This window comes from Canis aureus, chromosome 11 (genome assembly GCF_053574225.1).
Source record: "Canis aureus isolate CA01 chromosome 11, VMU_Caureus_v.1.0, whole genome shotgun sequence".
Lineage (NCBI taxonomy): Eukaryota > Metazoa > Chordata > Mammalia > Carnivora > Canidae > Canis > Canis aureus.
Genome location: NC_135621.1, coordinates 71,908,463 through 71,936,436, shown reverse-complemented (window position 1 = coordinate 71,936,436; position 27,974 = coordinate 71,908,463). Strand labels below are relative to the sequence as shown.

Here is a 27,974-nt window from a genome sequence, read left to right as displayed (position 1 = left end):
CCCTTAGCAAAAGGGTCTCTATTCTTCTTACCTTTAAAAAAATCCCAAACACCAAAACACCCTTTTTTTTTTTTTTTTTTTTTCAAAATTTGTGATTTTAGACTTGCAGGGCTGAGGTAGACTTCTCAAAAACATGTTGGGTGGCGGTAGTTTTATGATTTTGCTTTGGTAAAAGCTTCCAACAAGGGAGTTTGTGTTATCGGAAGATCGAGGAATTTTTCAAAGATTCACTCATTTATCTGTGCAGTGAACGTTGGTTGAGAATCGGCCACATTGTAGGCTGTGCTAGGTATGCAAGTTTCCAAAAGGGGAAGGTGGACGTAAAACTGACAATTTTGGAAGTCCTTGGGTAATTGTAATTGTGGTGTGAGTATAATGGTCATGAATTTAGCTAAAAGACCCCTCTACTTCTCCTACGTCAAATTAAATATTGCTTAAGAATCCACGTGCCCAGGTTGTTGAGGTTCACCCTGGTGGTTCCTGCTACCCTGGAGCTGATGCCATCCAGGAAAACAGGGTAGGGCCCATAGCTCAGGCCGGATGGCTCCCACTTTGGCGGCCCCGTATCCTGACCCGCGTGCCCCTGCAGCGGCAGTCCATTCTTCTGACGTTCCATTCTCTCCTGACCACGAAAGGCCACCGAAGAGCCCACGTTGGGAGACGGAGAGCCTTCAGCCCCAATCCCTCATGGTTCCAAAGTCCACTTTGGCTTGGGAGCCCAAGAGACCTAGTGAGGGGTGGGGAAGCATGGAAGGGCGTCAGTATCTGCACTTCGGGGTCAGATAAAACACCCTGAGATGGGAACAAAGGAAATGCTAGGAGCGCCCTTGAGAAGCCGGCACGGTACTAGCAGAGTCCACGGGTGGCCTTGACCGTGTCTGAGCAAACAGGAGCCTGCCTGGAGGACATTTAGGCTGAGCCAGGAAAGGGAGTAGGAGTTAACTAGGAAAGTTTTAGACTCAGTAGCATGGAAGGGCGCGGGGGCGGGGGGTGGGGTGGGGGCAGAGTCTGTGTGTGTTCTGAGAATGTTGTTGCGGGTGAGAAGTCTATTAATGAATTGGAAGGATGAACTTTTGATTATGATCATGGCTTGGCGAGTTGGGCTACTTCAACTAAATCTCGTGTTGAGATATTTCTTACCTTCCTGGAACTTTTGGAGACATTCCCAAGGAAACAGGTGTTGGCTCTTGCTTCCTAGCTGAGTTGTGTAAGCGGCAAGGCACCCAGAGAGGTCTCCCAAATTTTAGGTTGTTCAGAATGATCTACAGGTAAATCATTAAACGTGTTCCAGGCTCTTCTTTGTTCTGCCTTCAATTTCTTTCAAATCATTCACCACCATCATACGTGTGAGAACGTGTCTGCGGGTGAGATTCCTGTGTGCGAAGAGCCGCGCAGGTGGAGCCCCTCCCAGAGGAAGGCATGCTCGTCATTCCTCGCGCCCTTAGTCACTTGCTGCTCCAGCTAGCTGCTCGTGGCTGTCATGTTCTAAGGTTGGTTTTTTTGTTTTTTTTTTAATTGTTCCTTTCTCTCTCTCGTTTTTAAAATAAGTTTTTAGGAATAAAAAATGGGCAAAGCCAGCTTTCTTTTCAGAATCAAAATGCCAAACAAATGGAAAAATTATGGTATTTAACCTTTCCCAGTTTGAGCCCCCACAAATAAAGCAGCCAAGTCTTACATTTTCTTTCTTTTTTTTTTCCCTAGTTTCACATTTTCATCAGCCCTTTTACATACGATCCATCTTCTCTAATTTGGTTCCAAGTTTCAACTTCATTGCCAATTTTGCCAATCCCACTGTTACTTGGAAAGAAAAAGCTTTCTCTGTTACCCAGAAAACTATAGAAAGGACAAAGTGGAATATGAGAGTCAATGTGACTCATGGGGGCCACTTAGTCCTCATGTGAATCTGGTTGCTAACATTTCTATTATTTTGTGGCAATGATGCCCAACTGTCATTTCTGTGAAAAACGGGGGGAATTCCTTTCTTTTTCATGCAGGTATTACATAAAACAGCAGTCTCATCAGCTGAGCTGGCAGGGAAAATCCAAAGAGGCCAAGAAAGTTCTGAGATCTGAATAATTAAGGTCACAAGAGGACCATGTCTTTAATTCCTCTTTGCTGAGGGTCCTGGTGGTGGTCACGCCCTCGCCTGGAGGGAGGGACAGCCTGTAAGAGAGAAGCAGTGACTTTCATTTAGCTTGTGGAGGGTACAGGAGGAGGGCAAATGTGTACCGAGCCCACTCTGGGCCACGCCCTGGACTTGGAACTCAGGGGCCAAGATTCGGATGCTCGCCTCGACTCCTCCTGGCTGTGTGACCCCGACAAACCCCCCAGTCTCCCGGGGTCTCGGTAGTACGTCTATGAGACAGGGCTACACCCGCAGCTCACCACACAAGGTTGAGGTAAGGATCAAGTGAGATAATTATTCGGAAGCTCTGTGTAAGCAGTAGCACGAGCGCGAGATGTTGGTTATCTTACTCGGTGTGATCCAACAGCGATACCGCAGAACCTGTCCCTCCTAGGAGGTCCCGTCCGGGGGAATTCCAAGGTCTCGCCCAACTGGAGAAGCAGGTCACTTGGCAGATTCCTGTCTGGCATCAGGAAGCCCGTGCTAGCCAGCCGGCCAGATCGTCGTGATACCTAAGTCAAGGATCGGGCGAGAGCTACCGGAGGCAGACACACTCGTTCTTCGATGCAGGATGCGGTCTCAGGACGCAGGTGAAGGCTGGGTCACCGGCAGGAACCCGGTTGTGCTGAGCTCTTTCCTACTGTATTTGTAAACGTGTATTAAAATTAAATTAAATCTATTAAAAACCAGAGATCCAGCCACATGAGAGTAAGAAGTAGAACAGCAGCACAGAGTACCCCTTAGGCCAGGACTCCTGTTACCGTGGTTAGTGGAGAAGGACATGCGCGCTCCCAGGGGAAAAAACGAAGTGAATCCCGTGTGCACAAAGGCCAACTAAATGTAGATTAAAACCAATAAATAAAATGTTGACATACTGTCCTAAGACCGAGGGCAGCATCCAAGACCTCACCCGTCGGAACTACGTGTGCAGTCACCGGAAAGCTCCCTGCGTCCCGTTGCCGGTGGCCGGCGGGAGGCGGCGGGACAAGGCCGAGTGAGGGCAAAGGGCGGAGGTCGGCGCCGTGGGGCGCGGGCGGCCAGAGGGGCAGGGCAGAGGCAGGGCCGGGAGGACCAACAGAAGGTTCTGGAGCTGGTCTACAGCCAGAGAAACGGCCGTGGTGACGTGTCGCGCGGACCTCCAAACGACCTGTTACTGACCGTGCCTTCCGGTTATTTCTCAGAGGAGTCACTTCTGTTCTAGAAATAGCTCATCTCCCCATCGTAGGGAGAAATGCTCCGTCTCCCCTGGAACGCTGAGAAGTTCGTGACGTGCGGCCGAATGGCTCAGTGCGATCTCAGCTACGTCTCGAGACCCACTGGCTTGCTCTTCTTCTCCGCTCCCGCGGGGGCCGCTGACAGCTCGGCGGCCCCGGAGCAGTGGGCACCGGCCCTGCTGGGGGTCGGAGGGCCCAGGCTCCAGAGAGCGTCCCTGCAGGAGCTGACTGAGGAATTCTCCGGATCTGGCGCGTGACAAGCGGGTGTCACTTGAGATATGATGTCAGAGGCAGGCAGGGGACAATTACACGGGTATGAGCTAGCCTCACCTTTCTCACCTTTCCCTCCGCACCTACCGCTCGTTGGCACACCGCGCACAAGGTGGTGGGGTCACCTGCCATCACGGTGGCCCTTCTCGGTCTCACACGTCCAGAGGGCCCGTCAGACTCTGAGGCCGGGACGGATGTGCGGCGCAGAAGCCCCTCCGGTGGGGCTCTCCGTCCCCCTTTGTTGTTGATACTGCAGTGGCTTCTCGAGAACAAGCCAGCGTCAGGCCGGACACCTCGGTCCCCCGAAGCGGGGCTTCGCCAGGGCAAGGCATGCCGGGTGCCGCACCACCGTCCCGAGCCAGGCGTCAGGCTCTGAGTACCCCTCGTCTGGCTCCGGCCGCATCAAGGGCTCCGCGCCGAGGGGCAGGGGATCCCCGGGGTACGGTGAGAGAGTCAACACGTGGGAAGGCTCGGGAAGCTTTGGCTCGGTAGTGCCAGGACTGGGATCCGAACCCAGAAACTACGCAAGCCCGCGCCGCTCGAGCCGTGTGACCGCGGCCTTCGGAGCCCAGGCCCCGCAGTCTCGCAGCCTTTTGATGCAGAAGCACCTTGGCTTTTACGGTGTAAAGAGTCCGTTGCCCGAGAAGCCCTCCACACTTCTGCAGGCCTCCCCAAGAGACGGGGATTGGACGAGGGGCGGAAGGGAAGGAGGCCGGGCCGTGGCCCTGAGTCTGAGGGTGCTCCCAGCCTATGCTGGGCTTGTTGCAAAAGGTCAAAGGTCACTTGTTCCAGCTGACCAAGGCACTGGGAATGCCCCATTTCCTGGGAAATGAATGGACGATTGAGGCGCCTACTCGGTCACTGCCACTTCTTAGCTTTTAAGCCCCATAAATCGAAAATAAATAAATAAATAAACAAACAAGGAAGCTCTTTACGACTCCCCTCAGCCATCCAGCGTGATTGATTTTTATTCAGGGAAGATGCCAAAAAGTCCCCGATTCACTACAATTTGCTTTTTTTTGTAAGAAGCTGAGAAGTGGGAAAACTCAAATGTTTTTGCTGTCCTTCATCTGAACGCTTCTAATCCAAAGTAAACAGGGGACCTCTGTCCTTTGTGTCGGACGGTGGCAGACACAGGGCCCTTGTCCGCGGAGCGCGGACGGGCCCATCACAGGCCGGGCGCACACTGGGGCCCTGTGTCCCCAGAGCCATGGGGCCTGATTCCTGCCACCATGGCTGTGGCGCCCGCAGTTGGTGTTCACTCTTCAGCCGCCGCCACCCCGCGATCGTCTCCACCGCGACAAGAAAGGAGAGACCCCCTGGCTTTCCCCGCCACCCCGAATCCCTCCAAACCGCCTTCACTGCCTTCCTCTCTGAAAGAAACCAGGGCTGCGCCCCCACGGCCTGGTCTGCTTCTCCTCGCGCGGATCCCGCCGTGTTCGGGGCCGGCCGGCACGTGGCTCCTGCACACCGGCTAGGGATGCGTTGTGAAAAATCCCCCGGACACGGCAACTGGATGAAAGACTCCAGTGTGAGACGTGGTGCAATGAACGTCGATGAATGCTCGTTTCAGCTGCTGCTAACCCGGGTCCTTGCGTAGCCTCAGGAAGCCTGTCCACTCGAAGAACTCGGCCTGTGAACGTAGGCAGACGTAGGTATGGACGTAGTACAGCAGAGCAGTGCAGGAGCGCGGGGAAGACGCCTCACAGTTTACAGCAGAGTCTCTGCAAAACGTACATGTGACCCCAGAACCGATGATTTCTACCGACTTGGCTGGGGAAATACCGAATAGGGGAACCCGCTTCCCACACAACTGGTGGGAGCGTTCAGTTGTTGAACTTTTCTGTAGGGCAGTTGGGGTCCTATCTCGTGTGTGCATGGGGGTGGGGGGGAGGGTTAAAATACGCATAAGAACCTACTACGAAGCTAAAATAATGCAAAGCAGTTGGGGGACAGAGAGAGACAGATTAGTGACAGAGAATGTAAAGCCTGGGGCTGGCGGGCCCAAGAATAGAGCAGATCTGTGGTGCGGTGAAGGGATTAGTGCAAACCCGCAGAAACAATGGGGAAGGGGCGCGGGGGGGGGGGGGGGGGGGGCGGGGGGGGCGGGGGGGGCTCAGCAGTTCAGCGTCTGTCTTTGGCCCAGACCGTGACCCCGGGGTCTTGGGATCGAGTCCCGCGTCGGGCTCCCTGCAGGGAGCCTGCTTCTCCCTCTGCCTGGGTCTCTGCCTCTCTCTGTGTCTCTCATGAATAAATAAATAAAATCTTCGGAAAGAAAAAAAAGAAAGAATGTGGAAAGTTAATGAATACCAAAAACCTTAAAGTCCTCCACCACCAAACCGAATTGTACCAAGAACGTTCATTTGCATCGTTGGTTGCTTCCTGCCTGCTAACAGGAATGCTTCTAAAGCTGCAAATTAAGGATTTTATCGGTGCCCATTTGACACAGGTATTCCTTATGCTAGTGAAGTAGCCTATTTCTAGTTAACTAAGAAATTTTCCCATAACTATAGAGATAACTATATTTTATCTTTGATTTTAAAATGTGAAAAAGATGTCTAATTACACGTGGGACGTGTGTTAACTAGACACCTTGTGGTGATCATTTTGCACCATATACAAATATTGAATCATTATGTCATGTAGCTAAAATTAACGTGTTATATGTCCATTATACCTCAATTTAAAAGGTAATTATTGGGATCCCTGGGTGGCACAGCGGTTTGGCGCCTGCCTTTGGCCCAGGGCGCGATCCTGGAGTCCCGGGATCGAATCCCACATCGGGCTCCCGGTGCATGGAGCCTGCTTCTCCCTCTGCCTGTGTCTCTGCCTCTCTCTCTGTCTCTATCCCTCTCTGTGTGACTATCATAGACTAAAAAAAAATTCTAAAAAAAAATAAAAGGTAATTATTTACATTGATAAAATATTGCCTGAATTACCAGAATAAATTCTGCTTGGTCACAGGAAATTGCGTATTTTGGTTTGTTCGTTCTTTTTTTTGCTAAGTAAGCTCCATGCTCCAAAACAGGGCTCGAACTCACAACCCCGAGATCAAGACCTGAGCTGAGATCGAGAGTCGGCTGCTTCCTCCGCTGACCCACCCAGGTGCTCGGGTCGTAGTAAATTGGTTTAAATAATGTTGTGAATCTGACGTGCTAGCATTTTATCTACCTTTTTTCATCTGTGCTCTCAAGTCAGATGGGTCTGTAGCTTGGTTTTTCACCTTCTTTTTGTTTATTTTTACTACTTTTGTTAGTCTGAGATACCAGGGTTACTTTAATTTGAAATACTGAACTGGGTGGGGTGCCTGGGTGGCGCAGGCCGTTATAGCACCCCCTTCTTAGTCGGGCTCAAGTGCCGATCCCAGGGTCTTGAGATCCAGCCACAGGTCGGCTGGGTCAGCCAGAGACTGTCTCTCCCTCGCCCTTGGCCCCTCCCCCTTCTTCCTCTCTAAAATAAATAAATCAATCTTTAAAAAAAATGGAAAGAAAGACTGAATTGGGACGCTTTCTATCCACTTCTTTGTTCTGGGCCGTTTTAAACAGCAAGGACATTAGATTACGCAAGGACTAAGAGAAATACACTTTATGACTGTGGAACAGGCACCTTTCATGGAGTAATTATCTGACAATTTTTCCTTTTCTCCTCTGATTCTTAGTCTTTTCCAGTTTCTACTTCTTAAGCCAATTTGGCATTTATATCTGTGTAGAAAAGTGAATCATTTCAGTGAGATTTTTCAAATTCATTGAGTTACACATACTATATTCTCATAAATAAGAAATCTCTTCTGCGTATGTTCTATCCTACTTCTCATCCGCAACACCGTACATGTTTCCTCTTCACTCTTCACGACTGGTCTTGCCATGCTTTTACTATTCTTCTCAAAAATGCTCTTGCATTTATTCTCTGGTATTTGCTTTTCCTAATTCATTAATTTGTGCCTTAATTGTGACCCTGTATTTCTGCCTTCCTTAGATTTCTCTTTTTTAAAATTTTCTATTTCAGTTAAATTGTTATTTCATTTACTTTGTTATTTCTTTTTTTTTTTAATATTTTATTTATTTATGACAGATACAGAGAGAGAGAGGCAGAGACACAGGCAGAGGGAGAAGCAGGCTCCATGCACCGGGAGCCCAATGTGGGATTCGATCCCGGGTCTCCAGGATCACGCCCTGGGCCAAAGGCAGGCGCCAGACTGCTGCGCCACCCAGGGATCCCTACTTTGTTATTTCTTAATAATAAGATTTGTGGCTACAGATTTTTCTTTGCATAGCTTTGGCTGAATTTCAACTGTTTTCATCACTTACTTTGTAGCACGATTTTAATTTTCTCTTCGATCCTACAGTAACTTAGGAAAAAAACCTTTCATTTCCAAGTGACTGTATGTAAATTGTCCTTTTGTTATTAAGTTCTAACCTAATTGTATTACAGTTACTGACTGTAGCCTAAACAGTTTTTCCTTCTTGGAATTTATTAAGGTTTCATTGGAGAGTCGGCATACAACGGATCCTTAAATGTCTTCTAAGGATACTGGAAAGGAACGTATTCATATTTGCAGAACAGGACACCTTGCTCTGTATGTATTAGATTAATTGTATTAGATAAACTATTCGAATTCATCCTGACTTCACCTAATGTTTACCGTTTTCGGGTACCACAGGCAGAAAGAGACGTTCAGGCTTCATAAAACACAGCCATTATCTATCGCTGCGTAACAAACCAGCCCAAAATTTATGGTTTAAAACAGTGACATTTGATTCTTTGTCAGGGTTCTGTGAGTTGCCTGGTTCCGCTGTCACAGCGAATGCGGCTGGCGGACCGGCCGGCGCTGGGCCAAGGAACGGCGGCTTGGTCCTGCTGCGTGCGGCCTCCCGTCCTCCAGGAGACGCGTTGCGCTGCCTCTCCCACGAGGGCAGAAGCGTTCCAGGAGAGCGAGCTCCAATGCACGGGAGCGTTTCTAAGTCTCTGCCGATACCACCCTGTTGACTAAAGTCCCACTGAACTGAGCAAGCACGTGGCCCAGGGCGGGAGGCGACGGTACACGGCCACGGGTAACCGGGAACACGCTTCCACGGGAGCCACGAAGGTGACCTCGGCCACACAAATGGGTCATAATTTGTCCCGTAGTTCTCCTAGATCTCTAACGGTTTTTGCCAAAATAATCCTGTTTATACAGTTTTTGCCAAAATAATCCTGTTTATATACTCCTTTTTTTTTTTTTTTTTTGGTGCAAATTTTCATTTTCTCGTAATGATATTATCTCATCAGATTTCTTTTACTTGGCATAGACAGGGCAGTTGTGTGCGTGTGTGTGTGTGTTTAAGATTTTAATTTGTTTATTCCTGAGAGACCCAGAGAGAGGCAGAGACCCAGGCAGCGGGAGAAGCAGGCTCCACGCAGGGAGGCGGACGCGGGACTCGATCCCGGGACCCCGGTCACCGCTTGAGCCGAAGGCGGACGCTCCACCGCTGAGCCGCTCAGGCGTCTGTTTTGCATTTATTTTTTCTTCTGTTTTTTGATTTTTGTAGCAGCGCCGAGTGCGGCCCTTCAAAGCCCCGCGTTGTATTTCGTCTTCTAAAAGGTGAGTTAAAACTGCCAACGCTCGGTGGGAGCCCAGATGCCTCCGTGCTCCCTGCGCCCATCCAGCGTCCGGGCTTCGCTCCCGGCGGTTCCCTCCTCGGACTCTGACACTTCCTCCAAGGGTCTGGATCCGTGCGCGCGGCTGCCGCGGACGAGAACCGCCGGCGGCCCCTCGGCGCAGCCGGACCCGGTGAGGGCGGTCGGCGGCTCCGCTGTCCTCCGCCTCCACGGAGCCCGGGCCTCGAGGTGAGGGCGCGGCCGGGCCGCAGCTGCCCCGCGGGTCTCCCCTCAGGCGTCGTCTCCGGGCGCCCGGCGGGGGGGGGGGGGGGGGGCGGCGCCTCAGGCCCCGGCGTGACCCCGGGTCGCCGATCGAGGCCTGCCCGACTCTCCCCGCGCCGCCGGGCTCCCCTCGGCTCCCCCGGGCGCAGGACGGTGTCCCGGCACCTCGGCCCCGACGGAAGGAGGGCGGCGGCCCCCGCGGCGGCCCGGGGAGCGGTTCCTCCCCCAGAGGCCTGACAGGGACCCCCCCCCCCCCCCCGACATTGCTCTTACCGGGCGGAGGGGCGGAGGCAGCCGCGGAGAGCCGGGCAGGCCACGCCACCGGGGTCACGGCGGGGTCACGGCGGGGGTCACGGCGGGGTCACGGCGGGGTCACGGCGGGGGTCACAGAGGCCACGTGTCCCGGTGTCCAGACGTCAGTGGGCTTCTGCGGCCCCGCGGGGCGGTTGATGCTCGTTGGAGGCGCAGCCCCTGCGGCCGCCCGGGGCGGGGGGAGGCCTTCAAGGACCACGGCCCTGGGAGGACAACCGCCTGCCCGCGAGCCTCCCCCATCCCCTCCCCCCTGCGGTTCCCCCTCCCCCATCCCCTTGCGCCCCTCCCCTTGGTCCCCCTCCCCCTTCCTCCCCGCTCCCTGTCCTCCTCCTCCCCTCCCCTCCTCCCCCCTCCCCATCCCCTTCCCTCCCCCCCCCCCGCTGTCCCTCTCCCCCATCCCCTTCCCCCCCCCCCCGCGGTCCCCCTCCCCCTTCCCCCTCCCCATCCCCTTCCCCCCCAGGGTCCCCCCCTCCTCCCCCCCCCGCTGTCCCCCTCCCCCATCCCCTTCCCCCCCCCGCGGTCCCCCTCCCCCCCGCGGTCCCCCTCCCCCCTTTCCTCCCCACTCCCTGCCCTCCCCCTCCCCCTCCCCTCCTCCCCCCTCCTCCCCGCCCCCCGCCGGCCCTGCCCGAAGCCCCCGCCCCTCGGGGTGCCCCGGGGAGCCCTACCGCCGGCGGCTGCGCCCTTCCAGCTCCCGGGTCTCGTCCCCGCAAGTCCGTGTGTCCTTCCCTCGAGCTCGAGGCGAATTCCCGGGGTTCTTCGTCCGACTGGGCGCCCCCGGGGAGGACGCCGCGGGGCGCCGGGGCCCAGGCGAGGCGCAGGGAGAGGCCGCGACCCGGGCGGAGGGCGCCGCGGGCTCCCGGGGCCGCCGCGGACTCGACCTGGGACCCGGGGTCACGGCCTGGGCCCCCCGGAGGGCGCGTGTGTGCGTCGGGGTGCGGCGCCCGGAGCCCCCGCGGCGGTGTAGACCGTGACGCCCCGGGCCCGCGGAGGGACGAGGCAGCCCCGCCGACCTGCGGGCGGGGACCGCGGACGAGGACGAGGCTCCGATTTCCTGGGCTTAGAGGCAAGCGCTAGACTGACGGCGGAGGCCGCAGACGCCTCCCGGGCATTGCCGTGTGCTCCTGGACCCCCTGACCCAGCAGACCCCCCCCAAGCACAGGTCTCCAGTCGGTCACCTCGGGCCGGTGCCCCCGACCGCTGCTGCCACCGCGGGAGGCCCCAAGCCGCCTTGCTCGGGGCACCGTGTCTGCAGGAATCGCCCCCAACGGCGCTGTGGCCCCGCAGCCGAGCTTCCTCCCTCGGAACGTCCAGGCCCAAGCAGCGCCGCGGGTCCTCAAGAGGTTGGACGGAGGGCTGCCCCCCACCCGGCCACTGCCCTGCGGGGCATTCACCCCAAAGACACAGATGCAGTGAAACGCGGGGACACCCGCCCCCGGTGTTGGCAGCGGCAGTGTCCTCGGGGGCCACACTGCGGAGGAGCCCCGGGGTCCTGGGAGGGTGAGCGGATGCAGAAGCTTGGTCTGTACACACAGTGCACCATGAGCGGCCTCAGAAAGGATGAACACCCGCGGGTGCTGCGCCGGGGTCGGACCTGGAGGGCATGAGGCTGAGTGACCTAAGTCAGTTAGAGAAGGACAGTCATCCTAGGGTCTCACTCATGGTGGAATATAGGAAATCGTGAAAGGGACCATACGGTAAAGGAGGGGAACTGAGTGGGAAAAATCAGAGAGGAAGGCAAACCATGAGAGACTCCGGACTCTGGGAAACAAAGGGTTGCAGAAGGGGAGGCGGGCAGGGGATGGGGTGACGGGGTGACGGGCCCAGAGGAGGGCACGTGATGGGGTGAGCACTGGTGTTATACTATATGTTGGCAAATTGAATGTACATAATTTTTTTTTAAAGGAATCAAAGCCAAAAAAATAAAAAAGAACGTCCAGGCCATTTACTCACCAGCATGTTGGGTAACTGCCGAGCTCCACAGTAAGCTCAGCTGGCTTGAATCATTCAGGAAGACTCCGAGGCTTGCGGCCCCAGTCACTTCCCAGATGAGTCAGGAGAGAGGAGAGGCTCATTGCAGCCAAGGGGGGGGACTCCTTAAACACAGGCCCCGTAACACGTATGTAGACGGAAAGAAAGGGAAAACGGACAGTGGGATGTTACCAGCCTGAGAACACCACCAGCTCTCTTGTGCGCACAGGGAGGAGAGGCTGACGTTGGCTTGGCACAGGAGGGGCCGTGCTCGAGCTCGCGGCCCAGGCGTACTCCTAGAGCGAAGGCCACATGTTCCTCGGGTACCACAGGCACCTTCAGGGCCTGGCGAGACAGCTGCCACGCCGCGAGGCGCAGAGCGCCAGAACTCCACTCAGCTCAGCCGGCGTCGTAGTCCACGCTGCTGACACACGGAAACATCACGCCGTCCTTGGGGGAAAAGGATTTCTTGACTTTAAATGGCATCCTGAAATCCCCTCCCCATCATTCCTTTTACAGGCTGAGAAACTAAATTCATCGTTCCTGAGGAAGCTGTGAAACGACCCCATAGGAAGGCACGCTCGCACTCACACATACACACACGCTCACAGCAGGGCGAGCAAAGGCACGATACGGAAATGATAAAATAAGGGTAATGCCAGCAAATTGAGAGAGAGGAACGGTATTTCCACTGAGAGAGATTTTCTTTAAACAACAGCTGTAACTTCTTAAAAAAAAGATTTTATTTATTCATTACAGACACACAGAGAGGCAGAGACACAGGCCAAGGGAGAAGCAGGCTCCCTGCGGGGAGCCCGATGTGGGACTCGATCCCGGGACCCCAGGGTCACACCCTGAGCCGAAGGCGGACTCTCAACCACTGAGCCACCCGGGCGCCCCGATGACTATAACTTTTGATAAGGGATACTGCGCTAAGCATGCAGATGAATGCTTGCGCCTAGTCCCCACGTCAACCCAATGAGTCCAATATCATCCTTCTTAAAAGTGTGGAAACTGAGGCAGCTTAGCAAAGAAGCCAGCACATCGGCCTTGGAACCAGCTCCTCGTGCTTTCTAGGTCAGGCTCTGCCACTTGCCGGCCTTGCAACTCCGGGTTGCTAAACGCTCTAGGTCTCATTTTCAAATAAAAGGAAGATAAGGACGATGGAATCCATCTTGTTGTTGAGGATTGTTGTTGGGAGGATTGAATGAGATCTAGAAGATCCCAAGGCAGGGTGTTCGCATGTTAGGATATCAGGATTCCTCATAGCTCTATAAATAAATGTTCAAAAATTATCTCAATTCAGTTCACCAAGATGTTTTGTAAGAAAATGCTGATGAGCTGTTCGACATGAGTGAGCTGAATGGTTCATAAAACCGTGGATGCGGACTGGCTCTTGAACACGTTGGCGGAGAATTAAGGATTTCAAAGCACTGGATGTACTTTGATTGGAGTACTCTGTAGTTTACTAGATACCAAATTCTCTCTTGATTAAAAAGATTTTATAGTCCCGAAGGGGACAAGCTCATGGGTTTGATTGTGCTGCTACTTCCCCCCACCCACGACTTTGCGCGCGGGCAGCGGCCAGAGAAGGCGAGGCTGCTGAACCCGCCCCTTGCCAGGCTGGGCAGCAGGCTGGCAGCCAGAGTGGACTTGAGCGCATCCCGGCAGGGAGCAGGCCTCGCTGGGCGGCCCGGAGAACAGGACAAGGGCAGTGAGGACTGACGTCCCCCCTCCCGGAACCGGGCCAGCTAGCCTGGGAAGGAGGCAGAAGAGCCCCCCAACAGGGCAGCAGCAGCCAGGAGGTGGGCCCTGCAGGCGTCGGGGGGCAGGGGGTGCTCCCTGGGCCGGCGGTGGGGACTCTGGAAAAGACGTGCCGCAGGACTCCCCGCACACCTCTCGCTGCAGACTGTCAAGGGCAGGAGGGACAGCAAGGTGTCCTCTGACGGAGACCTGGAAAGCAGTCGTTTCCAAAGGCCTCTTCCAGCACCGCTGTTCCGGCCCAAATGTTGAGGCCGATGGCCCGATGTGTCCTTTTTGAAACGAGGCCCCTCTGCTCCTATGAAACAAACTTAACAAGACTCAACTGTGAGAGTCCGAGTTTTAGGCCAGGAAAACAGCAAGGGATTCCCTCACCCCCCAAAGAAAGTGGGTCCACCCTAAGCAGCCAGGCTGGAGGCAGCGAGAGAGGAGAGGTGGTCCCTCAGCTTGGGGCATCCGAGAAGATGGGTCACTTCCTGGGGGCATAGTGTCCCCTGTGGCCCATCCTCAGGGAACCTGGGCTAGTCCCCAAGAAACCCATGGGTCTTCCATTCTCTACCCAGACTGTCTCCACTTGCCCAGATTTCAAGCCACATATCCCCAAAGGGCCACCCAGGCGGCTGCCGCCCCAGCAGCCCCCGTCTGGGCCCCCTTGCTGCGCTACCCTGTTCTCCCCTGGCGGGCTGGGCTGGGTGCGCTGGGGCAGCAGTCATGGTGTGGGACCAGGGACCCCTGAGGGACCCTCCTCACGACGGAGCCCAGGCCCTGTAGGCGACAGCCGGCTGCTCTTAACGCTGTGCTGTGGCCGCGCGTCCCTGCGGTCACGACCTCCCCACCGGGATGGGGCGAGCTGGGAGACCGGGCGGCGCAAATTCTCTGCTGGGCTCTGGGGAGACCCGCCCCCCGCCGAGTGTGAGCAGGCGACGGCCAAGCTCTCGGGTCCCGCCGCGGGTCCTGCTCCCCACCCCTGCCCACAGCACCCCTGCCCGCAGACCCCCTGCACCGTCCCCGCCCGCAGCGCCCCTGCCCACAGACCCCTCGCAGCGCCCCCCCAGCGCCCCCACCCACAGCGCCCCCGCCCGCAGCACCCCTGCCCGCAGCGCCCCCGCCCCCTCCCGCAGCACCCCCTCCCGCAGCACCCCTGCCCGCAGAGCCCCCGCCCCCTCCCGCAGCACCCCCTCCCGCAGCGCCCCCTCCCGCAGCACCCCTCCCGCAGCACCCCTGCCCGCAGAGCCCCCGCCCCCTCCCGCAGCACCCCCTCCCGCAGCGCCCCCTCCCGCAGCACCCCTCCCGCAGCACCCCTGCCCGCAGCACCCCTGCCCGCAGCGCCCCCGCCCCCTCCCGCAGCGCCCCCTCCCGCAGCACCCCTCCCGCAGCACCCCTGCCCGCAGAGCCCCCGCCCCCTCCCGCAGCACCCCCTCCCGCAGCACCCCCTCCCGCAGCATCCCCTCCCCGCTGCGCCCCCCCCGCACGGCGCGGCGGCTCCGAGGTCTGAGGTCGGCGCTTCCTGCTCCCGCCGCGGGGCTCCCACGTCCCGCTCGCCCCGCCCCGCCCCGCCCCGCCCGGCGCGCCCCCGCCCCCGCCCCGGGCCCGTGGGGGCGCCCCAGGCGGGCGGGAGGGGTCCGCGCGGCCGGGTCGCGGGGGGTGGGGAGCCGACGGCAACCGCCGCCCCACTTCCGCCCGCCGGCCGCGCGCCAGGGCAGGGGAGCGGCGCGGGGAGCGCCCGGTCCTGCCTCCGCCCGCCCGCGCCGGGGGCCGGCCTTGCCTCGCCGGCGCCTTTTCCCCGCAGCGCGGCGCCGCTCCGCCACTCGGGCTGGCACCGCAGGTGGGCGGGAGGCCGGGCGCTGCAGCCGCCGCCGCGGAAGATGGTGCCCTCGGCCGGACGGCTCGCCCTGCTCGCGCTGGGTACGTAGCTGCCCGCCCCCGCACCTGCCGCCCCCCGCCCCGCCCCGCCCCTGCCCCTCCCCACCCCCTCCGCCGGGCCGGGGTCGCGGGGCCGGGGCCGGGGGCCGGGCTGGGCCAAGCGGGGCGGGGGGCGGCGGGGGCGGCGGGGGCGGCGGGGGCGGCGGGGCCCGGGCCGGTGCGTCCGCCTCAACTTTAATCCGCGGCGGGGCGGGCACCGTGGCCTCGCCAACCCGCCAACCCGCCGCCCCCCGCCCCGGCCCGCGCCCCCCCCGCGCACCTGCCCCCCCAGCACCTGGGCGCCCCCTGCACCTGCCCCCCCCCCGCACTCACCCCCCGCACCTGCCCCCCCAGCACCTGGGCGCCCCCTGCACCTGCCCCCCCGCACTCACCCCCCGCACCTGCCCCCCGCGCACCTGCCCCCCCGCGCACCTGGCCCCCCCCGAGGGTCCCCGGCTGCCCACGGCGGGTGCAGCGAGCGCCCGCGCCCTCCGCCCTGAGTCCGGGCCCCGGGACCCCCCTGCCGCGGGCCGGCGTCCGGGGCTGCGCGGGCGGGGAAGGGCCAACTTCCCGGAGCCGCGGCGGAGCGGTGCGGCCGCCCTCGGAGCTCGCCCTCGCGGCAGCGGGGGCCCGGGGCAGGCGGGACGCCGGACGTGGGGCCCGGGGCCGGGCCGGGGTCGGGGTCGGGGTCGCGGTCGGGGTGGGGTCGGGTCGCAGCCCCCGCCGGGTTCGTGGGCGCGGCTCGGGCGCCGGGGCTCGCTCGCCGCAGGTGCCCGGGGCTCAGCCCCGCAGAGCCAGTTGCCCGACCCGCGTCGGCCCCCGCGCCCCCCGCGCCCCCCCCGTGCCCTCTCGTGCGCCCCCCGCCCCCGCCCCCCAGCGCGCAGACGGAGCCGCGGCCTCCCGGTGTCGCCGGGCGCAGCCGGGGCGGGGGCGGCGGGGATCCAGGCCGGGGAAGCCGCCGAGCACCGGGCGGGGAGCCTGGAGCCGGGAGCCGGGAGCCGGGCCGCCCGCGCCGACACTCGCCGACAGGTGGCAGGACCGGGGCGGCCCCCCAGCCTCCCTTTCCCCAGAGCCCTTCTAAGTTTCTGTGCCGAGGGCGGCTCTGACCCGAGACCCTGGGGAGGCAGCAGGACCCCGCCGCCCGCCACAGGCCCCCGCGCCGCCCCCCTGCCCGCCCCCCGGCAGCCCAGCCCGCGACCAGGACAGCGGTGCCCCGGGCCAAGCGCGCACCCGCCTGAGGTCCTCGCCGGCGGTGCCGGAGGCCTTACCATGCCCATTTCACAGACGGGAAAGTGAAGCCCAGAGGCCCGCAGTAGGAAGTACCGGCCGGGGTTATTGGAGTGTGGGACGCTGGACGGTTTGAAATGTCAGCTGACTGCGGTCGGTGGAGCCCCCCGCTCTCAGCTTTGGCACTTTTCTTCTTCTTTTTTTTTAAGATTTTATTTATTCACGAGACACAGAGAGAGAGCGAAAGAGAGACAGAGACACAGGCAGAGGGAGAAGCAGGCTCCATGCAGGGAGCCCGATCAGGACTCGATCCCGGGACCCCAGGATCAGGCCCTGGGCCAAAGGTGGTGCCAAACGGCTGAGCCACCCAGGGATCCCCAGATTGCATGCAGTTGTATACCCCAGAACTCGCTGTTGATTTGGGTCTTCCATGGACTCCTAGGATCTCAAGGTGGCCTGAGGTTATTCGGTGAAAATTAGAAGCAGGAAATGATGAAGCTGTGCAGATTGGAGGGCGCCTTTGAAAGCTGCCCCGCCTCCCCCATCCTACTACATGCACTCATCATGTTATTTTGCCTCTTTGCCCAAGAGCTGAACCTGACCCTTGTTTCCTCCATTGAGAAACAAATGTGTAATGTAAGCCTAAAAAGATTGGCCAATATGTAGAAGCTGGTTCACACGACTCCAAAAGATGAGCAGCTGGGGCAGGGGGAGGGGGGGGGGGGAAGCAGAGGAAAAGAAGACAGGAGTGCCAGTATTTTATTTTATTTTATTTTATATTTCTATTTTTTAAAGCCATCCGTTCCAACGGTTGACTCCAGCTCCTGCCCCCCACCTCGCTTTCTGCTAGATTACTAAGTAGCTCACATGCATCCTTAATTTGCACATTTCCTCCAGGGCTGCTTCCCTCTCTAATTTTTCTCAAATTAGTTGAAGGCAGTTACGGGCAAATCAGCAAATCTGGAAAACTGAGATCGCTCCCCTCCTTCCTAACCCCCGGAGGGACAGTCTGAGAGGGCCCCGGTTGTCTGGAGTCGCAGCCGATGCTCCGGATTCCGTGGAGTGTGAGCCTTGACTGATGTTTTGGCGGAGACGGTGGCTTAAATGGCAGCGCGGGAAACGTCATCCGGGTTCCTGTGGCGCTGCCCTCCTTGGCAGGTGTCCGTCCTTGGCCGGGCACACCTCTCGGGGGCTTGGTGGCTCCTGCCGCATGTCCTCCTCCGTGAGCGGCGAGCAGCGTGTGTGATCCGGGGCAGGTGACTCCGCTTTTCTGTGCTTTGTGTGTCTCCTCTGTGACCCGGTGCCGCTCACAGGGCGGTTGAATATATTCCGTGAGCGTAGAACGGTGTGTGTCTTGTCGTAAGAGCTGCAGTCACCTCAATGCCGTCATCATCATCATCGTTGTTACGACTTTGAGCCCCACAGAATTCCAGATGTCCTAGCAGGTTGTGTCCGTTCTGTAGCTGGGACAGGTTGTCTTATCCCCGCCCTTCCTAAGCCAGGAATTATCAGCTAACCTAAAAACCTACTTAATGATTTTACAGAGTCTCGTTTGCCAGGAGCAAATGAGATTCAAGCAAGTTTGGAATTGTTTTCTTGGGCATCATGAGTTCTTTAATTTTTGATGCAAAACATTTGTATTTCCTCCTTAACGTTCGATGGTCAGTTTATTGAAGTCACACTATGCTCCAGTTTTCTTAGTGGGAACAAAAAAAACTGCATCCAGGGACACCTGGGTGGCTCAGCGGTTGAGCACCTGCCTTTGGCCCAGGGCGTGACCCTGGAGTCCTGGCATTGAGTCCCACGTCGGGCTCCCTGCATGGAGCCTGCTTCTGCCTCTGCCTGTGTCTCTACCTCTCTCTGTGTATGTGTCTCTCATGAATAAATAAATAAAATCTTAAAAAAAAAAAACTGCACCCACCTCACAGGTTGTAACGAGCATCAGATAAGGTGGTAAATACAGAAGCTGTTTCTAAACTATACAGAGAGAGAACTACACACAGGATGAAGTAGGTTTTGTAACCCAGAAGTAAACATGGTTACGTTCCTGGCAGCTCCCAGAAGTGGGGCTGAGTGTAGCCCACGGAAGGGTCCTATTAGGACCCTGAGTGTTGTGAGGATGGTAGAGATGAAGCAGGTGGGCGGCCCTGTGCGTTGGGGACCGAGGGCCGAGTAGGGGGCATGAACCAAGACGGTCATCTTCGCCCGTACGTGGAAGTGACCTGTTGCAGAGCCGACGGGGCGGGGCGGGGGGGAGGGTCTACCCAGGACACGTGTTGTCCTCAGTGGGCAGCCGCAAGTGGGGAGAGTTAGAACGTGGGCCGTAGGTGCATCTGGAAGCCTCTGAGGCTGAGTCTTCCGTATTTGCTTTTCCAAAACTTGGTTTCCTAGGATAAAGAGATCTTTCTGTAAATATTCAGTGTCCCCTGCAAAGGGGACCTTTCTTGCAGGAGCAAGTGATGCTTTGTTACTATGGTAACATAGGAAAACGAGCTGACTTTTCCATTAGGCCTATCTCTGAGGGCCTTTTGAAAGTGTGTTTGAACAAAGTCCTACTCTGTGGGCTGAAAGGGATGGGCGGCGGGACGTGGAGGTTGGGTCAGCCGACAGGGGCGAGCCCCACGCACCGGAGTGGGCACCCTGTGCTCGGCTTCGCCCGTGAAAGCTCTGAGGACCTTGCAGAGCAGCGCCCTGAGTCCCGGCCACCTGCGGGCTCGGTGCACCAGGCTGTCCAGCGGGAGGGGGGAGGGTTTGCACGCGTGCCACGTGTCCAGGTGGGGCTCGTGCTGCCGGCGGGCAGGAGAGACGGACGCTTGGAGAACCGCGGTAGCTCTGAGGCCACGTCCTGGCCTAGCCAGCCGCCTTTTATCCAGAGTCGGGGGCCCGTGCCACAGCCGTGGTTGAGGAGCCATTGCCGAAGGCTGGGACTCTCGACCAGGTCTCTCAACTGTCGGGAGCGTTCTTGGCCTTTGCCCCCGCAACTGTGCTAGTCCTTGGTTAGTAGACGGAAGCTGACTGACCCTAAGCGTGTCGCACTTTCTTTTTTTGGGAGGTTGCCCAAGCCCAAAATTGACCATTGTCTTGCTACCGTTTCAAATACTTTCAATCCCTTCATTTTAAAGTATGAACTTAATTCTGTGCTAAAGGCTCACGTGCTTACGGTTGCATCTAGGGGTGCCTGTGGCTCAGTGGGGTCGGCGTCAGACTCTTGATTTTTGGTTTCAGTCCTGAAACCAGTCCTTGGGGTCCTGAGATGAGGCCCTGCGACGGGCTCCATGCTCGGCACAGAGTCTGCTTGAGATTCTCTCTCTCTCCCTCTGCCTCTGCCCCTCCTCCTGCTGCTGCTTGTTCTCTCTCACTAAATAAATAAATAAATTCTAAAAATTGCATCTAGATAGAGAATTTGAGTACTTTTATGGTGACTTCTGGTTTTGTTTTGCTTTTTCCCCCCTTGTGAAATGTCAAGTATAAAAATCTTCCATAGAATCAGGAAAGCCTAAAATCTAGGCCAGCAGAAGCATCTCTGAGGAGCTCTCCAAGTAAAAGGCACAGTCCTTCAGACCAGCTCTAAAATCTGGGTAGTGTTGGGGCACCTGGGTGGCTCAGCTGGTTAAAAGCAAAGGGTCCTGGGGTCGAGCCCCACATCCAGTCAGGCCCCACTTCTGCTTGGTGCTCAGTGCGGAGTCTGAGTGAGATCTCTTCCCTCTGCAACACCCCCTCCACCCCCGCCGCCCTTCACCACTCACAAGCTTGTGTGCACGTGCATGCTCTCACTCGTAAATTTAAAAAAAAAATTTTTTTTTTTGAAATACAAATCTGGGTTGTCTTTTGAAACATCATGAATTGGTTGTATTAAATATGACTTAGAAAAAGTTGGGAGTTTGTTGAAATGGAATTTTATGTATTTGCTAGTGCAATATTGTAAGGTCTTGAGAGAGGTTGTGGGAGGACCTGTTTTACTGCACTCTAGCATGTTCTTCCTTAAATCTTTGGCAATTGTTTGATCCCCCCCCCCCCCCCGACCCAATTCTCATATGTTTAAATTTGAGGTTGTTAACCATGGAATTGATTGGATTTTTGCTTTCTTTTCTTTTGTTTCATTTAATTTTCTATGCTCATTAGCATTTCACATCACTCTTTTTTCCCCCCTTAAATCAGAGGAAACACCGTTCCACATGGAGTCTCTCCCCTAGTCGAGTGAATTCTATGCACAGCACTTTTGCTTTTCATGCTTTCCTGTCCCCTTTCTTACCTTGAAGAGCTCTCACTTACCCCCACCTTGTTGTTTGCGTTTCTCAAGTACTTGTGGAGAGATGGTTAGGGCTTCCTCAGAAGGGATGGACACACAACCCCCTTGTGTATCCGGCTTGTATGACTTACGGAACACCAGCCTGCCAATGCCTTGCCTTTCCTGGTTTTAATCTTTGAATATGTTGACTTTCCTGGCTGGGAACCCTAGCAGCAGAGTTCTGGTCCCTCCATGTCCTGCTGCGGACCAATCCTGGCCGGTGCTTGTCCTCTTTGGTAGCGTGCGGGTGCTTTGGAGGCGGAGATCCGAGGTCTCCATCTCTGCCCTTAGCCCACGGAGCTAAGCTGACCCCGTTGGGGTGCCCAGTACTGGATTCTCCAGGGGATAGACTCAGTCGGCAAATATTTGGCCACAGAGTTAACATCCATACTGAGAAACTCTTCATTGTAATAATCAAACGGGGTCGCATATGAAGTCTAGCAACACAGATGCAGTTAGTCTTCAGAATCCCCGTGTTACGGTTATTTTTTAAAAATAGATTAGGATTTAGTGTCTTTAATGATCGCAGAATCATTTTTTCCCTCTAGATCATTTAGAAGATTCTGGAAAGCATGAGAGAAACAGTGTTTCCGTGACCTGTAGTCCCACACACACACACCCCCCAACAATAACCACGTTTTGCTATATATGGCTGAGCGTATAGGGAGATACTGTTTGAAAGCGTCTGTGTTTCTGATGGACTTGTGCTGTTTTAACTTCTTGTTTTTGCAACTTAACAACCCTTATGATAAACATTTTTTTATGTCATTAAACATTCATTCTTAGCGTCATTACATCATTCTTAGAGGCCCGGAAGTAATCTGCTAACTATATTTACTATAATTTAACCCCTTCTGAAACGCTTTTGGCCCTATAGATTTTCCCCATTTTTCACTGTTATGAAGAATCCACGCGCTATTGTCGGGAACGTAAGTCGATGCGACTTTCCGGGAAGGCAGCGTGGCAGTGGCCGTCACTCTTAAGGGGGCATAACTTGGGTCATTAGTTCTACCTTTTGATACGATCCTACGTAAATACTTGCCTAAATGTGCAAAGACAAAATGTAAAGGATGGCGATTGTTGATTCAGTTTATAACAGTAACAAGTTGCCGTACCTACTGCTGTAATTATTTAAGGAGATTCCTTAAATAAGTCATGTGACGGACAATGATTTACCATGTATCTATTTAAAAGAATAAAGGTTCATGACATCTTAGGTTGAGAAAGGCATAGAACCCTATGCATGATGGCCTGCCTTGGTTTGAATTGGTTAGATTTTTTGTAACAAGCTGATATTAAATCCATAATGCCTGAGGTTCCGGAAGGTAAAGGATACAACAGATGTTTTTGTACTTAAGTGTTTGGCCCATCTTTATTTAGGATAAATTCCTAGCAATTGGCCTTTTCTCCCACAAGCAGTGTATAAATGCCATTTTCTTGAATCTTCCCTAACACAAGAAGTTAGTTTTAACACTTGCCAAGTTGATTGGAAAAAAAAAAAAAAAAAGACCTCCGCCCAGTCTTCATAGTATTTGTTAGCATGACTCAGTTTATTCGTTGGCCATGTCCTCTTGTTCACACCTTAACCTTTTCAATGTTTTTTCTTATTGATTGATTATCCTTTTCTTAGAGCTTTGTAACACTTTATATAAAAAGGATTTTGATACTTTGCAATATCCTGTTTATTGTATGTCTTTTACTGATTATGGTGTTTTTGATTTTTATCAAAAGGTTATTTTTATGTAGCAGGAACTAGAAAAATAAGCCTTTCCCATAAGGTTAGGAAAAATAAGCCTTTCCCATTTCTACCTTCACTTACACATTTAGGAAAACCTCCCCTGGCCTAAGATACGGCAAATATTTGCTTATTTTTCTCTCCTAAGTCTCTCTTATATTATGTTGACCTATTGGACCCAGAATTTATTCTCATGTATGGTGTAAGGTACAACTTAACATCTCATTAAAAAAAAAAAAATAGCCAAACACTTACCGGTCCCAATTGCTATTTATGGAATAATCTATCTTGTCTACTGTGGTTTGAAATTCCATTTATATCACGTGCTAAATTCTTAGAAGTACTTGAATCTGTAGAATTTTATTTTGGTTCTGCTATTTTGCATTTTTGCACTTACTGTGAACTTGTTCATTCATGTGTTCTGCAAACATGTATTGAGCACCTATTGTTTGCCGAGAGCGCTCCTAGAGGCTAGGGAATCCGCTTAGAATAAGACACGGAGCTTGTGTTTTAGTGAATTGGACACTTCCCACTGCTCTCTATTGTAACTGGCTGTTGCTAGTATTTAAAGCTTAAAAAATATATATATATTTATTTATTTATTTATTTATTTATATTTATATTGTAATGGTTTATTTATATTTATATTGTAATGGTTTTTGTTGATTCTGGTAGTCCTTCAGTTTATTCCCTTAGGTTTGCAGGCACATGATCATATAATCTGGAATAGTGACATCTTTGCCTCCTTCCTTTTAATATTTTTATCTTTTATTACTTAGTGCACCGACTGGAACTTCAAGAACATTTTTTTAAAAGTCAGTAGATATGCTTGTGCTTTTCTTGACTCACTGCTACGTTTGCATCATTTAACAGTTAAGTATGAGGATGACTTTGTTGTGAGAATGTCTCTATACGTGCATATGTATGAAAATGTGTGTGTGTCTGCTTACGAACCCACTTTATCGCGTTAGTAAAATGTACTTCTCTTCACAACTTTCTAAAATATTTGGCATTTTGCTTTGTTTTTCAAAGAAGAGGAGATAATATGAGCTGTGGGTTTTGGTTTTTTTTTCAGATGTTTTGAGGACTTTTATTGATTCGCTTATGTTAGAGGCATCCTTGAATTCCCAGGATGCACCCTCTGTGGTATTATTCTCTGGGCTTACCTCTAGATTTGATCTGTTCTGAAGTGTTTGGGGACCTTGGTTTTCTCTTCTTTTCTTTTCTTTTTTTTTAGGTTTTGATAGCAACAATGTATCAGCTTTATAAAATACATTTTTTAAAGATTTTATTTCTTTATTTGACAGAGAGGGAGGGAGAGAGAGAGCGTGAGCTGGGGGAGAGGCGGAGGGAGAAGCAGGCTCCCTGCGGGGAACCCGACTCGGGACTCGATCCCGGGACCCTGGGGTCAGGCCCTGAGCCGAAGGCGGATGCTCAACCGCTGAGCCCCCCGGGCGTCCCTATAAAATACACTTTAAAACCTTCCATCTGTTTTATGCTCTCAAATAGGTGAAATATCATGGATGTAAGTGGCTTTGTGAAGGCTTGAAAGAAATTGCTAGCGGTCAGTTTAAGTTCTCCTCCCCGTGAGTCATTGGTAATTATCTTCCTCACAATCTCTTCAATTTGGATTTCTAAATTTTGGGCATAGATTTTATAAATAATCTCCTTTTAACTTGAAGTCTTCTTGTGCATCTGTGGCCCATGTGACTTTACCAAACAGCAAAATTAAGTAAGCACCTAGGCCCCCAAATAAAATACATTTTCAAGTTTGTTTTTCTGGATATAATGCTTTAGGGGGGAGGGAACCTTTCTTTTTAATCTTAAACCAAATTCACGTGAGGGCTTCATTTTAATAGCGTGCCCAGGAGCCCGGGGAAGGAACTCGTTCATCTGCCTAACCGCACGCAGTGCCGTTTCTGAGATGGACGCTGCGCGGCCTTGTACTTCGTAGCAAAGGCCGCTGACTCCTTTCTGTTGGTTCCTTCAGCTTGAAAAAGTTTCAAAACCTCCAGGTTCGCTGGTGTGTCCATTAGATGCTACTCGGGCGTTTGAAACAAGACAACCAGTGCTCCTGTGGGAGATTTTTGCTGCTGTTGGCTCATTTCCTCTGGGGTTATTTTTTAAGATCGGAACGTCTAGGTGAAAACTGGATTCTTACAAAGACACCATATCTCCAGCTTGGGTTCTTTTAGGGCCTTTGATCCAAGTTTGAATGAGGTCAGTAAACAATTCTCCTGGGCACTTAAAGGACAGACGCACCTCTCCTGCTCCTTCGTCATCTCCTGCCAGGTCAGAGGCATTCTCCGGGTAATTACTGCACTTCCGAGAGGCGCAGGAGATTAACTGGCTAAATGGTGCACGAAATGTGGTGACACAAAAGCGGCTGAAGCTGATAAATGGGAGGTTTGCAATTACACACTCTGCTCCCTCCCCCTGCCAGGCACTGGGAACCAACCCGGCAGAAACACACCCAACGTACGTCTCTTGGTAGAAAGAAAACGCCTAAGACCTGTAAATTTTACCAGGGCCGTGGCTCCGAGGCGCGGGCATGTAAGCCAGGGTCCAGCCTGTTCACCCTCCAAGTCCCTGAGCTCAGGTGGCAACTCTGGGCTGGAGCACTTCTCACCTGGAACAGTTTCTGGATTATTATTTTTGCACTGGGGGAGCATGTCATCGGGCCGGTTTGCATGCTGTTCACGCTCCCTGCCAGCAAATTTGAACAATGACAGATGTTTTTTGCACATAGCAGACCTTGAGTGTTATAATTAGTGTTTCAGGGGATGACTCATAGGCCCCTGAACCGGAATGAAAGCAAGCTTGGGGCCTGAGCATTATTTAGGGAGGTGAGGTAAACTCCTAGGCCACACAGATGGGAACTCCTCCTGGATCTAGACTCTCTCTGAGCCCCATCAGCCACTCCCCAGCCATGCAGAGAAAACCCCAAAACACACACACTTCTGGGGCAGGCCACTTACCATTCAGAGAACCTGCACGCACTCTGGCCAGGACCTCCCTACCTGGGCCTTCGTGAAGTCTCACGTGCTCTTCTTCCAAAGCGGTATCAAAATCAGAATCTACAAAGAGAAGAATCAAGAAGTGCCCCCAAATCAGACTCCCCAGAGACCTCCTCTTACTAGGTTCAACTAGCGACTATCCTATCAGATCTCTTTCTCTCCATGGGTAGAGATTTTCATATACTCACCTTTTCCTTTTTGTTTTTTAAGATTTTATTTATTTATTCATGAGAGACACAGAGAGAGAGAGGTAGAGACACAGGCAGAGGGAGAAGCAGGCTCCATGCCGGGAGCCCGACGCAGGACTCGATCCCGGGACCCCGGGGTCAAGCCCTGGGCCAAAGACAGGTGCTAAACCACTGAGCCACCCAGGGATCCCCTCACCTTTTCCTTTAAAGAAAAAAAAGGCATTTGGTATTTTTTCAATTTGCTTTTTATTTACAGTACGTAGGGAAAATCTTTCTGTGGCAAAAATACAAATATATCTATCGACCTCTTCTTTTTTTTTGATGACTGCACACATTCCGTTATAGAACTCTGCCGTTGTGTATTTACCCGTCCTTTATGGATAGAGATGTGGATTATCTCAAACTCAAATCCTCAAACCCCAAGTGAAAACTCTTATAGCTACATCATTACCAGTATCTTCTATGGCCAGATCCCTAGACATGGACTAGGAGGTCAAAAGGGACACGCTTTTTTCAACCCACTTAATACGTTCTGACCATCTGCCCTCCAGAAAAGCTGTACAGATTCATACTTCTGCCTCCTGTTGCGGATGCCTATTTGTTGGCAAACGAGCCCTGTGATTAATATCACAATTTTCTAGATTCTGCTCGTTGCGTTGGCAAAATGGTATCTCATTGTTTTAATTTGTATTTGTTAAAAACCAACGTTTGGTACATTGGCTGCTTTTTCACGTTTGAGCCTTTGAATTCATTTTCTTGTGAATCAGACTAGGTTTAGGGCATGTCATTTTCTTACTGATTTGTGAACAGTTCTTAGGATATTGAAAACGTTCCCTTCATTCTGCTGGTCACACTTGGATGTGTTGTGCTTTACAGAAAACCACTTTGTTCTTGTCTTCCAAGGCCTTAGAATTTGTTTGTTCCTTTATTACCCCTACTTGGGGGCAGGAAGGGATTTGCTGTCCCTCTTTGAAATCTCATTCCCCCTTCTACTTTTTTATTTTTTTATTTTTTTTTTATTCGTGATAGACATAGAGCGAGAGGCAGAGACACAGGCAGAGGAAGAAGCAGGCTCCACGCAGGGAGCCCGATACTGGACTCGATCCCGGGACCCCGGGGTCACGTCCGGGCCGAAGGCAGCGCTCAACCGCTGAGCCCCCCAGGGATCCCCATACCTGTGCTCTAGATCTAATTTGCTTCTCTAAGTTTTCCCAAGACGAAAACTTAGATCAATGATTTTAGATCGTTCTTCTCTTTCTAGAGCATTCATGCGGTGACGTCCGTTTGTCTCTAAGCACCGTTCTGGCCGCGTCCCACAAATGAGCTGCATTTCCATTTTTACTCGGTCCGCAGCATTATGCTCCTGGGGTGTCCCCCTGAGCCCCGTGTTCTGGAGGAGTGTCCCGTTTCATTGCCGGCACCGGGGGATTTTCCGGCTGTTTGTGTCGACGGGCTTGCGGCACCTGCGTCCGGGCAGCGAGCGGAGCTGCCAACTGTCTGGCCGCCGCGACGGCTGGCGCCCGTCCTGAGAGGTGGGCGCAGGGCCCGGCGCTGAAGGCCGCCCATGTGTGGCTGTCGGGGCCCTCGGGCTGGCCCAAGGATGGTGCCCGTCCTCTCTGATGCCCGCCGGCGGCTCGGTCCCCTCCGACGGCAGGTGCCGAGTGTGATGGGAGCGGTGGCTGCACCTGTGCCCGCTGCCGAGCCCTTCTTAGTGAGCAGGACACTGTCCGGGTCGCTGGGGCCCGCAGGTTGTCCCTGGTGGAGCCTCAGGCCGCCGGGCGCCCAGCGCACAACCTCCCGTTTGCCCCACGAGCGACCAGTCGGTGCGTCGCGCCCCTTCCCTCCGCGCCCGCCGTCACTCCAGGTTCCCAGGCTAGCGCCGTGTGCGCCTCGAGATGGTGGATCTTGCACACGGGCCACCGCTTCAAGGTCTTGTTTGGAATCCTCCGTGGGGCGTGAGGTTTTTGACAGCAGGACCCCCAGCGAACCCTCAGCTGGGGCTTAGGCTTTGGGGCCGGGCGGCCGCTGCGGCGTGGGCTCGCTCGCCTTCCTCCCCGCGACAGCAAACTAGGCGGCCCTGCCTCTGTGGACCTCAGCCACGGGAGCAG

General features: G+C 54.4%; 1 protein-coding gene and 2 long non-coding RNA genes across 3 annotated transcripts in view; 2 read left to right on the top strand and 1 right to left on the bottom strand.

Annotated features, from left to right (window-relative positions):
* Nucleotides 1-21: 21 nt before the first annotated feature.
* Nucleotides 22-14,486, bottom strand: LOC144324376 (uncharacterized). Its single transcript, XR_013389932.1, has 6 exons — nucleotides 13,645-14,486; nucleotides 10,446-12,198; nucleotides 9,742-9,939; nucleotides 2,476-5,242; nucleotides 1,141-2,163; nucleotides 22-727 (listed from the first exon to the last, which is right to left on the bottom strand). It is a non-coding gene; the product is annotated as an uncharacterized LOC144324376 (long non-coding RNA).
* On the top strand, nucleotides 10,390-13,276 carry LOC144324377 (uncharacterized). The gene is made up of 2 exons (XR_013389933.1): nucleotides 10,390-11,277; nucleotides 11,683-13,276. It is a non-coding gene; the product is annotated as an uncharacterized LOC144324377 (long non-coding RNA).
* A 612-nt stretch (nucleotides 14,487-15,098) lies between the features above and the next one.
* TGFA (transforming growth factor alpha) overlaps nucleotides 15,099-27,974 on the top strand; it is a 79,273-nt gene continuing 66,397 nt past the window's right edge. The window contains exon 1 of the mRNA XM_077915819.1: nucleotides 15,099-15,414. Within this exon, the coding sequence (XP_077771945.1) occupies nucleotides 15,375-15,414 (40 nt within the window). The 5' untranslated portion in view covers nucleotides 15,099-15,374. The remainder of the gene's footprint in view (nucleotides 15,415-27,974) is intronic.